General features: G+C 38.2%; 1 protein-coding gene across 1 annotated transcript; it reads left to right on the forward strand.

Annotated features, from left to right (window-relative positions):
• The first annotated feature begins 8598 nt into the window (after nucleotides 1-8598).
• On the forward strand, nucleotides 8599-12277 carry LOC107763228 (ethylene-responsive transcription factor RAP2-2-like). Its single transcript, XM_016581700.2, has 2 exons — nucleotides 8599-9078; nucleotides 10974-12277. The coding sequence occupies exons 1-2, from the start codon at nucleotides 8784-8786 to the stop codon at nucleotides 11864-11866; spliced, it is 1188 nt and encodes a 395-aa protein (XP_016437186.2). The 5' UTR covers nucleotides 8599-8783; the 3' UTR covers nucleotides 11867-12277.
• The last annotated feature ends 1271 nt before the right edge of the window (nucleotides 12278-13548 follow it).

Consider the following 13548-nt stretch of genomic DNA (forward strand, 5'->3'; position numbering starts at 1 on the left):
ATGCTTATAATTTCAAAATAACCTCATTCCCGAATTCACATCGATTAACTTACGACGAAATGTTTAACGTACAAAAATGTGGAATGTAACATATCATTTCCGAGCTTTCATCAATTTATTTATGGTGTACTTTCACGTATGAAAATATGGGGTGTAACATCATTCCCCCCTTTGGAACATTCGTTCTCGAATATTGACTGATGCACTTATCATTTTCATAACTTAAGTCTTCCGAATACTTTAATATTCTCCTTGTCATTTAGGCAACTGTTCTTTGAATAAATCCGAAGGATAAGGCATTCCCCCCTTTAGGCCTTTTTCTCACACCATGACGGAATTCTTCCAATCTCGTAACTCTTGCTACCTTCTGCCATGCAGCCTGTAGGACTTTTCTTTTTTGCATGTTCTCCTATGCGACTCTTCCCTTCATAGTTTAGCCAATCTTTAGGCTTCACTTCGTAAACATATACAGAACTTGATAAGATGTCCCTCTGAGCATCTATGAGTATACTGAAGTTCTTTGCTCGGTACTTTGTTGAACTTACGAATATCGTTATACCTTATTTCATAGATCCGTTTATCCATCCGTATGAATTTACTGTCATATCTCTTACTTTGATTTATCGTTACTGAGGTCTTCTACCAAACTCCAGGTTATTTTTGTTGCTTATCCTATATGTATAAATCTAAGTCCTTTAATGCTTCTTTGTCACTGTTCATCTTAAGAGTGATGGTCTATTCTCATCTCATACTTTGTAACTTTTATCCATCCATTGTTGATTCACTTCAATATTGATCTATAATCTACTATTGGTAACTTGACATTTTATGTAATCACCAGGGCTCACATTTCATCGGGGAACATCTGAAATGATCAGACCGATCCACCTGGGGCGATATCATGCTTTCATAACCGTATCTCACAGCATCCCAATGTGATTCACCTTACATGGGTATTTTAATCCTGTCCAATTCATGGGATCCCTTTCTTTTCTTCATCAGATAATTACTCAATCGAAGGCCCAAACGTCATCCTTTATCTATCACAATTACACCCTCATTCTATTACCAGGGCAGCATTCTATCTCTTCTAAATGCTATTAGTCTTAGACTCATTTGAGTTCATTCAGGCTATAGTGAGCTTTGTATAACTTAGAGAAACCATCTGCTCTTCTTATTTTCATGGGCTTAATCCCGAGGGCTTATCCATTTTTGTCACCTTCTCACTTGCCCTTTCTTATCCTCGCTTATGTCATCCTAAAACCTTGTCACTTTACCATACTTTAGCTTGCGACCTACATATATCCATTTATACTGCTAGCAATCTTGCTTGCACCACAAATTTCCTTGTATTATTCTGGAACATCAAGCGAGACATCGCATTGTCTCTAACTCTTCTTTACTCTCTCGGCTAGGTCTCTCGGTACCTAGAAACTATAGGCTAGAAGATATGCTGCTAACGACGATGCTATAATTCCTGGGTACTGAATACTCGCGCTTCTAGCCTTTTATTTGCAGTATGGACTATTCACCATCTTATGCACTTGAATATCTTGTACGTTATTCACCTTTACCTTACTTGCTTTAAAATATCACATCACATCGTCTATTTCTTTGATAACTTCCCTTCCACATTGGTATGATTTACATCCACAACTTGAAGCTCTATTATAATACTTGCACCTCTGGTGCATACACAATCCGGTGAGAGCTTCATACTGACTTCTTAGGAGGCTGGAACTCTTCTGACTGGCTTTATTGTAGAGCCGTTATAGAATATAGATATTGTACTATCTCTCCTGTACCTCTGATATTTAAGAGTGATCCTATAATGTTCTCAATCGCGAGGTCTATAATTTTCTGGGTCCAATAATCAGATTCTCGATTTACTTCGTTGATGTAACTCTTTAGTTTCCTCTTCCTTCTGATCAACCTTTATGTAGGCTTAAGCTATCTTCCGATCTGCTGCTCATGGTATTACTTTAGCCTTTCATGGACGCTATGGAATATCCAGGATACAATCTTTTAACAATTCAATCTCTTATCTATGACCTGGACTCTGTTCTTTCTTTTAACTTATACCAGAGTCTTCTATTGTTGTGTGATTGGCAACATATATGCTGCATGGATAATACTCCGAAATCTTAAGTGCGTTCATAATGTAACTAATTCTAGATTATTGATCGAATAATTCTTTCCGTTCCTTCTCATCTTTGTTTAAATGCAAGCAATTACTTTTTGTGGTCGTTATGCCACTTGTTGCATGAATGCTTGGCTTATCTTAGTGCCCACACATATTGGAATTCCGTACAATCCATATGATCTTGAATATCACCTTTCGATTTTGATTGTGCCACTTTCTTATGGGGTACATACAATGTTGTTGTGAGCTTATTGTTATATGAGCATTTCCTCTTTAGGTCACTGTGCTTAGGTTGAAGCCTTCTTCCTTACTTCCTCAGCTAGTTTTTCATTGTAGTACTTAGGGAGGACCCTCTGACTCTTGTAAAGCTGTGAGCCTATTACATCATATACTCGACAAAATTTTTGATGTCCTTCCTCGCCTATAATTATCCGTAGTTACTTACCTCCATGCCCTTGTACTTGTAGGGTTGCTTCTGAGCTGATATTTTGATTGTCTTTCCCAGTGGCATTCTCTTTTATTTCTGTAATACTCATACGGTACCTTAAACTACCCCAACTCCTATCTGAATATTTCTCAAGTATTACAATGACATTACTGCGAGGCTGAATTCACCATATTGGGTTTTATTATGTTTATCTTGCACGATCTGCCGACTCGTATGTAACCTCCTGTCTAGTGATAACTAGGCTCTTCCTGAATCAACTACCAACTACTCATTGGCCCATTATCATATCAATGTTCCGTGTAATCTTTATTGGGTTATTTCTTTTGTCTTAACTTACATCTTACTCTGGCTCCTTATCTATCAATAACATCCCGGGCCGGAACCCTTACTTCCTCTCCTTGCCGTCGTGCTAGCGTAATGTTCTGGAATTGTAGCATACTTGTAGGCTTTGAATAAGTGCTATCTTATCCTTTTTTCATTCTTATCGCATTCTTCCTTTATCATTCCATAGTTACTAGAACTATTTATTTCTGACTTAATGCTACATCACTCCATATTCCCCCCTTTAGAGGAGTACTGAAATTTAGTGCTACGATGATCTACGTATATATGTTTTACCTCTTCATTTTTGGCGTCTTTTCACATCACCGATGACCCTTACTCGCCTTGCGGTAATCCTTCTAAACTAAGGATAACGAAATTCCTTACTCGCGAGGGTGGCAATTACTATGACTGGCACATACAGTCTCTTAACCTTGGCTTTGCACACATTGCTTGCTTTAGGGAAGCGTCTTCCTGAATGACCATTCTCTGAATTTCTTATGAATTTTCTTCTGTTGTCCATTCTTTTATCGTCAGAACGAAATCTGAAATTCTCATGATGTCAACCACTATCAAATCACTCAGACCCTAATTCATGTTTAGTTTATCTTATTCACCCACCCATACCGATTTCTATTATTCTGGTGTCTAACTTTTCCTTCTGGTAGTCGTGTTAGAGTCACGAACTTATTTCTCGAATGAGAATATGACTTTATGGCCTATACTCTTTTGTTGTCTCAAGGCCTGTCACCTCTCGTCTTTTCCTTCACTTGACAATAGACTCTGTAATATTGTCATCTTTTTGATCTACCGTTGTCATCCATGTATCACATCTTACTCATAGTGCTTCATTAATTCTCTTCTTATTCCCCTGCTAATATTTATGTCTATCACTTTATTTTGAAAACTCCAATAAGATATTTTTTTGCTTTTAGTTCTCTTTGCTCCATCCACCGGCCCTTCGGGTTGCCTGACATTCTCTCTCTGCTAGGGACGGGAGCAACACTAAGATAATATTTATCCCTTCCAGGCTTCTAGTGCTTATCTTTGTAGTACTCATATCTAGCTGTACTATTTTAGGGTGCATCATTTGGGTGTCTCACAAGGAGATCTATTAGCACATTTGCTATATCCTTTGGAAATATCAATTAACGCAAACAATCTATTCACCATTTTGGGTTACTCTAACCCAAGCCGGATCCTGATATCCAGTCCTTCCCTTAAACTACACCTGTTAGCCCCCATAGGGCATAACTGAAATGGGTGTGGCCAATTGTACATACCTCTGTTACTGTTGAAGGTAACTCAAAATGCTTATATCTCTCTTCCTAAATTATAGATAATGTTTATCTTTACTAACTGGGTACCTCGTACCCTTCTTCACCTTTGATTCTTTTACTTTGTTGAAATTTGTAGCTATCTTCTAAATCTCTCATTGCCTTTCACCATAGGGGTGGATAGATATTCTTGCCTTAAGGCTCCTTATGAAGAAGCTTGCACGTCTTAGTATCTACATATTCTGCTGGAGACCTTACATTTACTCATCACAAACATGATGCAAAATTGAGTTCCTTTGAATCAATTCTTCCACAGCCATATTCAATCCCTTACCAACCGTCTTTCTAGATGTCGGTGTCGTCGTATTACGAATATAATAGAATTTAGGAATTTGAATTTCTACGACTAAGCTCTACCACATGATCTAGAGTAAGAAGAAAGAGTGACAGTCCTAAATGCCTTGTAGCTTCCTACTTATAAGTGTGGTGCACGACACACCCATAAACAAGACTCTACTAGACACAGCTTGTAGACTTCCTAGGACAGAACTCCTCTGATACCACTTTTGTCACGACCCAAACCGATGGGCCACGACGGGCACTCGGTACCTTACTCAACCGAGTACCAACGTAACGTAGCTTTCTTATTACATCATCATATACACGTGACATATGGGCCTAATAGGCCAACATCATTATTTATAAACTCAAAACATAGGCCGACAAGGCCGTACAATCTTTCACGTACACGACATATGTCTACAAGCCTCTAAGAGTACATAAATATCATAAAGGCCGGGACAGGCCCCCCCCATACTAATCAGTACATGTCCTAATCATACTGACCACATAAGAAACTCTGAAACAAATGGAGTATACCAACATCTTCCGCTGAGCTGATCGCCTACTTGGAGGACTCTCGACCTGTCTATCGAGACCTGCGGGCATGAAACGCAGCTTCCCCAGGAAAAAGGGACGTCAGTACAAATAATGTACCGAGTATGTAAGGAATGAAAATCAGTAAATAATAGACATGAGAGAAACATGGAGTAAACGACTCGACATGTACGTCTGCATAGCTCAGTGAATCATTTTATTTTTATAACGTCATGCATATGCGTATAAATGTCATACCATGCATAGGTGTATGTGTTCATAACATCATCAAGCCTCTGAGGGCATCCCATCATATCATTTCGTCCACTGTGGGCAAACCATCAACGTATACCAGCTGATCAGGTGGTGGTGCGTATATAACGCCATAACCTTTTTCCATATCTCATGTACATATAATATACGCGTATATAACGCCATCTGGTCATGGGTCAATGTACATGTATAAATGCATGAAATGCATAAGAAATACGTTAATAAGATTCTCTCGGAATGTCATAAAAATAATATGCCTGTCGGATAAATTTTATCAAATACGTATTTTTCTGAGACCCATGAATAGAACATATAATAATAATTCATGTGTGGAATCAAGAATATAGACACCCCTAATATTTCTATGAATAGATTCATTTATGGAAGTTGTGCATTTGCTCATTTCGTTCGTGTCGTATAGATCATGCCAAAAGAAAGAATGGATAACCTTAACATACCCGGAGTAGGGAAAATTCCGTATGATATTCTTGGAAAAGGTTGCATCATACTCCTTTAGAACCGGAAAATTTTACGTTGCTACAGTTCTAACAGTTCTCGTTGGAATTATTTGGTTGCAAGAAGTTTGGTTGAAATCTTGTAAGAATTGCTTGAAGATTCTATGAAATCTCCCGTTTTGAATGGAATATTGAAGCAACTACGGTGCTAAAATGATAAGCAACTTTGGTTGAATTTTTATTAAATATTCGATGCTAAACATATGCACTTCCCATTACCATTTAATGATTGAAGGGAGGTTATTTCTTTGTCAAATTGAGTGGGCCCTACTTTTTGGATTACTTGGCCAAACAATTCTCAAATCTTTCCACCTAACTTTCAAGACTTGCTTAGTCATTATTTAATCCTTACTTGCTGCCACGTTTTTGCCTCTTAGGCTTATCCAATCCAAGATCCTAATTAAGTATTCACTAATTATTAATCTCCCACTAATATTAATAATTACTCGATTATCCACATAATTAAGAATTATCTCAAATTACATGGTACTAGTCCGTAAATATCGGGTATTATAGCCCGGGTCGTATTTTATCCCAAAATATCAAACTTTGACGAAATTCCTTTTCTTCAATTTGCTTACCCTTTCTCCTTCATGAATTTACTCATTACGTGTTTGAAATAGCATAATGCTTATAATTTCAAAATAACATCATTCCCGAATTCACGTCGATTAACTTAAGACGAAATTTTTAACGTACAAAAATGTGGGATGTAACATCTCATTTTCGAGCTTTCATCAATTTATTTATGGCGTACTTTTACGCACGAAAATATGGGATGTAACACAATTGAACGTTTCATATCTTTGATTTGAGGTGTGAATTGGACGAGATCAGCAGGTCCATCCGTTCCATTTGAAACCGGGACACGAACTCTCTGAGCATCTCATTATCCTTCTGTTTTACTTTGAAAATGTCTGACTTCCTGGTCTCGACCTTGATAGCCCCGGTGTGTGCTTTTACGAAGGAATCTGCAAGCATATCAAACGAGTCAATAGAATTAGGAGGTAAGTTGTGTTACCATATCGTAGCTCCTTTTGACAGTGTCTCCCCGTACCTTTTCAACAAGACAAACTCGATCTCATCATCCTACAAGTCGTTCCCTTTGATGGCACATGTAAAGGAGGTCACATGCTCATTTGGGTCGGTCGTTCCGTTGTACTTAGGAATCTCGGGCATGCGAAACTTCTTAGGGATCAACTTTGGAGCCACGCTCGGAGGAAAAGGTTTTTGAATGAATTTCTTGGAATCCAGGCCTTTTAATATCGGCGGTGCTCCTGGAATTTGGTCGACCCTGAAATTGTAGGTTTTCACCTTTTTGTCATTAACTTCGATTTTCTTCTCTCCTGATCCTACCCGTTTTGTCAGTTCCTCAAGCATCTTTATGATCTCGGGATTGGTCCCCGATTCATTTTCATTCGGCCTCTCTACGGCCGGTTTGTTTCTGCGGATGACTTCCCGGGGTGGATCGGGTTTAATTCTGCTCGGCGCACAGCTTTGGTTCTGTAACTAGGCTATCGCTGCCTGTTGAGCTTGGAACATTTCGGAGATCACCCATAAATTGATCCTGTCCCCTCCAATGTCTTGTGTATTTCGGGCTGCTAATCGGGCTTCTCCACGGGCGCTATTCTCGGGGTCGGTAGGCAAATTTGCGTTGATGGCCACATGCGAGTTGGCATCAATCGGGTCAGCGACCGAAATTCTGATGGGATCAACAGGTGGTACCTCGTCAGTAGGTTTTATGTTGTTATTTTCGTCGTGATGACCGGACTCATTGTCAACATGTAGAGGTGCTGACTGGGAGTTTGACATTTTGAGCTTTAACCTGAAATTAGAGACACTCCAAAGAACAAGTGTAAAGTAGTGTGTGTTATAGAAATTTGTATCAAATAGACACTATTATCCTCAGCCCCACGGTGGGCGCCAAACTGTTTACCCTCAAAATTAAATAACAATTAAATTTGTAAGTGGTTTTAAGGATACACGAATTTATTTGACACAAAGCAGTAAATAAAGACAAATTAAATAAATAAGGATGAAGTAAGCTCAAACCAGACGAGGAGGACGATTTAAGCCTTAGTGAAATATTTGTCCTCGATCCGAGCTCGTAACAACAAGCACTGACGAATGAAAGCAAAAGAACTAATAACAGAAAAAATAATGATATATTGCCTTGGAATGCGTGTTACAATGCCTTTTATGAATTATGAGACCCCCTTTATATAGTAGGGGAGTCTTACTTTAGGTACAATTCTATAAAAGGTAAAAGATCTCTTGATTCACTGATTGCCGGTTCCTTATTGATACGTGCCGAGATCCCCGCCGTAATATCCGGCCGATCACGGATACTTCGGTCTTTTGTTGACTATAGTGATAATGTTTCTTCGAAGTCGTTCGAGGCTACGACCGATTCCGGGACCATGGCTTCGATATTCTCGAAGACAGGCGTTCTGCCCCCGAGTTCTAGCCCAGTGAGACTTGTGGTCGATCTTCAGTCCTTTATTGCCATGTCTCGAGCCTCGCTCACCATGTCGGAAGCTAAGATACACTGCGAGCTCGATTACACCAGCATACAATTATCCGTATTTTTTTCTCAAGTAAAATAATTAATGACTTTATACCTTCTTGGTGTAGTGAGCATGAAATTGAAAATAAATCAATATTTTCTTGATTTCCTAAAATTATGGAGTAAATATTTTAATTCAATTGTTTTTTGAATCAAGTGTAGATAAAAAGGATTAAGCGCCTCCGAGTCCGGGAGGGGCATAAAAGTAAAATAGGCTCCCACTCTCCGCCGCGCCTCGGTGCTGCTATTTAAGAGTTACCGTATCCCTTCGCATAATCTTGTATTTCGAACTCATAGTAAGATTCTTTCTCGGAAAATCCGCAACAAACAAACTTTCCCAAGAAAATAATAACTTGCAAAAAGAATGTGCGGTGGTGCCATAATCTCCGACTGCATACCACCACCCCGATCATCCCGCCGACTCACCGCCGACTTGTTATGGGGTTGCTCCGATCTGAACCAAAAGAAGAATCCTTTTAATTACCAATACTCAAAGCCGTTGAGATCTGAGGTTGCTGATTTAGATTATGATGACTTTGAGGCTGACTTTCAGGTCTTTAAGGATTGCACTGACGACGATGAGGACGCTTACAAGGTGGACGGACTCAAGTCCTTTGCTGCTTTCTCTGCTTCTGAACAATCTGGAGGAACCTGTGATGGTAATTTTATCTCACTATTTTATAAGAAAGAAATAGTTTTAAAAGTTGTGGTCTAAAACAAGCTGTCTGTTTCCCCTTTTGGTTTTTATCTTAATTGGGTTGGCTCACTGATCAGTGATGGGCTGATGGCTGATATTGTATCTGTAATTGATACTGCAAATGTGATCCATTGGACTTGGAAATGGTACCTCTTTTGGGGTTCTGTCGTTTAGATGTTGTTCATGCCTACCAATGTGGACCGCCGATTGTTGTTTGAGTGTAGGATAAAATTACAAGTTTAAAGTTAAACTGTTTTACATATAGAAAAGTGTTAATTTTTTTGGGACAAAGTAAAAAGAAGTGCCATCACATAAATTAGGACGGAGGGAGTATTAAAAGTTCATTTCTGAATGAGATGAGCTCAAGTGGAGTGAAATAGATATTGATGATTAATATAGCTGACCCAAACTAGTTGGGATTAAAGTGTAGTAAAAGGTCAGCCCGGTGCACTAAGCTCCCGCTATGTGCGGTGTCCGCGGAAGGGCCGGACCACAAGGGTTTATTGTATGCATCCTTAACTTGCATTTCCGCGAGAGGCTGTTTCCACGGGCAATAATTGTTTTATTTTCTGGGTCGGTTGGATTAAGTATCCTTGAAGTTTCGGGCATTTCTTGTGAGGTTCTGCGAGGAATGGATTTGAGGGAAGAGGGTGTGATTAGCAGTCAAAAGTTGACGTTATTTATTGGGTCAATATTATTCATGTATTTTTCACTCGATTTATTTCAGATTATATGGCTATTTTGGGATTAGAATAGGATTTTTCTTTCTATCTAAAAAGCTGAATCTAGCTTGAAATGAGCTTGTAAAAAATACATATTATTTTGTTGAAAGTATTGGTATTCCATTTATTATATGGCTACTCCTTGGGCTGGGACTGCAATTTGTTTTTGCAAAATTGTTGAATTTAACTCGAAATGTGTTGTACAATTTTTACTTCTGTTGAAATTATTGTTATTCTGTTTAGTATATGGTTATTCATCTAAGAAAATAAGATAACTTTATCTACCACTGTGGAACGAGAAGCCAAGATGCTATTTCCATTATTAACCAGAAAGCATTGAAAATTATGCATTTATCAAAAATAAAAAACTTGAAAAATTTATCAGGATAGAAGATGACCATGAATTTCATCATGGTTCTTTTGCAAGTTCTTGTTCGGTGTATGAAAATTTCATGGTGTGTCGTTAGTGTGATCATAATAAGATGGCTCGGTATGCATTTAAGTTTTAGCTAGCTTCAGTTATCAATCTTATGCTGATATGTTTGCTCTTTCTAACAAATTCTTTTGGTAAGATTATCTCAAAATTCATGTAATCTGTTTATTCGGATTGGAAATCTGTGTTCATACATAATTTGATTTTGAAATAGGTTCTCACAGAGCAGGTCATCTAGATTATGATCCTCTATCTGATGGGGGTTGCCACATGATGTCTCTAGAAAAATTCTAAAACAATTGTGTTTTATCTAAGATTTGATCTTTTGGCAGTTTAGTGCAGATGGTATTGTTTTAGGGTAGGAGTAAGGCTGCGTACATACTACTCTCCCCAGACCCCACATATGGGATTAAGCTGGGTTTGTTGTTGTTGTAGTGCAGATGGTATTGTGGAACATGTTCTGTACTTGTGTTTATTTATTACTATACCAAGACAAAATTTACGGATTACTTGGCTTGATAAAACATGTTTATTTGTAATTTACTATCAGCTATTTTCAGGGAACATGTTCTGTGCGAGTTCTTTCTCTAGGTTGCTCAATTTCTTAGTCATCTTTATGTCATTGTGTTGCTGGATTGGTTCTTAGAAATTACGCTGATATTGTGGATGACTGAGGTGCTTATTTCATTTTATATGTGAAAGGCTCCAAATCGTTGAAATCTGTTGATTCAGACAAGGAAGTAGAGAAGTCTTCCAAGAGAAAGAGGAAGAATCAGTATAGGGGGATCAGACAGCGTCCTTGGGGTAAGTGGGCAGCCGAAATACGTGATCCACAGAAAGGGGTCCGAGTCTGGCTTGGAACTTTCAATACTGCAGAAGAAGCTGCCAGAGCGTATGATATTGAAGCTCGGCGGATCAGAGGCAAGAAAGCTAAGGTAAACTTTCCTGATGAAGCTCCAGTGCCTGCCTCGAGGCAAGCTGGTAAGGTAAATCCTCGGAAGGTACTCCCTAAGGAGAGCTCTAACCCAGTTCTGTATGACACCACTTTTGTGAACAACGTGGATGATGGATGTTATGGTAACTTGGGATTTTTCGAAGAGAAACCAACAAAAAATCTTTATGGTTATGAAGATTTGTGCCCTACTCCTGGAGATATGGAGCCTAACTCATATGTCCCTCCATCAGCTGCTGCCGGTGTGTACTTCAATTCTGACCAAGGAAGTAACTCTTTTGAGCTTTCTGACTTTGGCTGGGGAGAAACGTGTTCAAGGACTCCAGAAATATCATCTTTTCTGTCGGCTGCTGTAGAAAGTGATGAAGCTCAATTTGTTGAAGGTGCCTGCCCAGAGGAAAAACTTATATCGTGTTCCAACATTTCAGCGCCTAACGATGGGAACACTGCCCCCAAGCTATCTGAAGAGCTTTCAACTTTTGAATCCCAGATGAATTTCTTCCAAGCCCAACAATCGGAGGGAAACTTGGATGCATCAGTTGATGCCTTCCTCAATGCAGCAGATGCAACTCAGGATGGTGAAAATGAAATGGACCTTTGGTTCTTTGATGAACTTTCTTCTCTAATGAGAGGTGTCTATTAAGCTAAGAATGCTTCTATGTGGACTCTTTGTAAATAAGGCTTCACGTGAGTGAAGTTCGCTCGTCTCTCCTATCGAAGCAAGACTAAGTTACTTGCTGTAAGCATTTATTTAAAACTTTACCAGTTTGATCTGTTTTTCGTTCTTCTTTTAGGTGTCTGTGTAGGAGGATGATGGCAAAGTATTCAAGCGATGAATAGATGTTGGTTATAGACCAATAGATAGGTAATTAGGTTATTAGAAACTGTAGACAACAAGATGAAGATTTCAATATGTTGCACGTGAAGTCGTGAACCCATGACTCTCTGTTAAACTAGTAGTATTTTATGTACACATTTCCTAAAATTGATCTTATATTATCTATTGGTTGGGTGGCTTCCATCCCCAAAAAGGCTGATTGGCGTACTTCGTTGAATGTTGAGTTCTTTACTTAGAAGAAGAATAGAGATAGAGATCAATTCCAGTTAATACCTTTTTTTCCTCTCTTTTTAATAGTACATTCATATTCATAGAAGTACTCATTATCGTTATTGTTTCCATTCCTATGCTTGAATCCGAGACCTCTACTATTCATTCATCCGCCATTCATTTCTTTTACCTCAAAGAGTTCTTATAGTAGTTTAGTTCGTAAGTACTAGCTAGAGCCCTTGTTTCAGGCAGTGGCGGAGCCACACACCAAAGGGGTGTCAGCCGACACTTTTTCGTCGGAAAATTATACTGTATAGCTAGGTATTTAAAAAAAATATATGTATATATACTATATAATGACACCCTTTGACTTCTTGATGAGTTGATTTCTTTATGTTTTGACTCTCCTTAATAAAAATTCTGGCTACGCCACTGTTTTGAGGATACCAATATGTACACCTCATTCATGACTGCAATTATAGCCTCAAACATAAAGATTCCTTGTCCTACCTACTTAAAGAACATTTTACATATGAACTCAGGACGTTACGTACTGATTATTGTATTTCCACACTTTGCCAACAATGTGAAAGAAAAAAAAATGTTGGCGCATCACAAAAGTCGGTTCTGACTTCAGAGAAATGTTTGAATTAGACTTGGTTCGCCTTAAATATTAGCAAATTGGATATTGTGATTCTTGTAATATTTTACTAAACATATTTAATCTTCAATTTATTAAATGACGTGTTCTTGGTCTCTCCACTAACAAACCCCAAATTTCTATTTGTTTTTACTTTAAACAATGAGTAAGTACCAAAAATACAAATTTTTAATAAAGGGGCCACATATAGACAATTCTACTACTTGAGGTCAAATGTGTTTAACCATATATTACAAGTATTGAAGTGAAGCTTGTCAATAATTAAGGCACTAAAAGCACAACCATTCATTTGTTGTATTTACTTTTGGAGCTTAGCATTTACCCTTCTAAAAAGAAAAGAGTACTGTCAAAATGAAGTATTCTTTTCATTTGTTCTTGTTTAGGTTAGAATTGGTTAGCTTATTCATTGTATCTGTGTGAATCAATCTGAACTTAATAGTTCAATATATGTTGCCCGAAATCATTGGTTTCATTCTGATGATATTTGATCTAAACTAAGTTTCTAGCTTGATTCGTTAACTGATTCTGATAAGTTTGAATTGGTTATAGTTGATGTGTTTATTAGTTTAGAGTCAGTTCATTTATTTTCAGTCATTAATTAAGGATTAGTTTAGGT

This window comes from Nicotiana tabacum, chromosome 15 (assembly GCF_000715075.1).
Source record: "Nicotiana tabacum cultivar K326 chromosome 15, ASM71507v2, whole genome shotgun sequence".
In the NCBI taxonomy this organism is placed as follows: Eukaryota; Viridiplantae; Streptophyta; class Magnoliopsida; order Solanales; family Solanaceae; genus Nicotiana; species Nicotiana tabacum.

What these genes read in the sequence shown, in the direction of transcription:
- LOC107763228 (XM_016581700.2), top strand. Translation starts at nt 8,784, where the DNA reads ATGTGCGGTGGTGCCATAATCTCCGACTGCATACCACCACCCCGATCA. An exon ending in ATCTGGAGGAACCTGTGATG is followed by an intron (nt 9,079 to 10,973) that starts GTAATTTTATCT and finishes TATATGTGAAAG; the next exon opens with GCTCCAAATCGTTGAAATCT.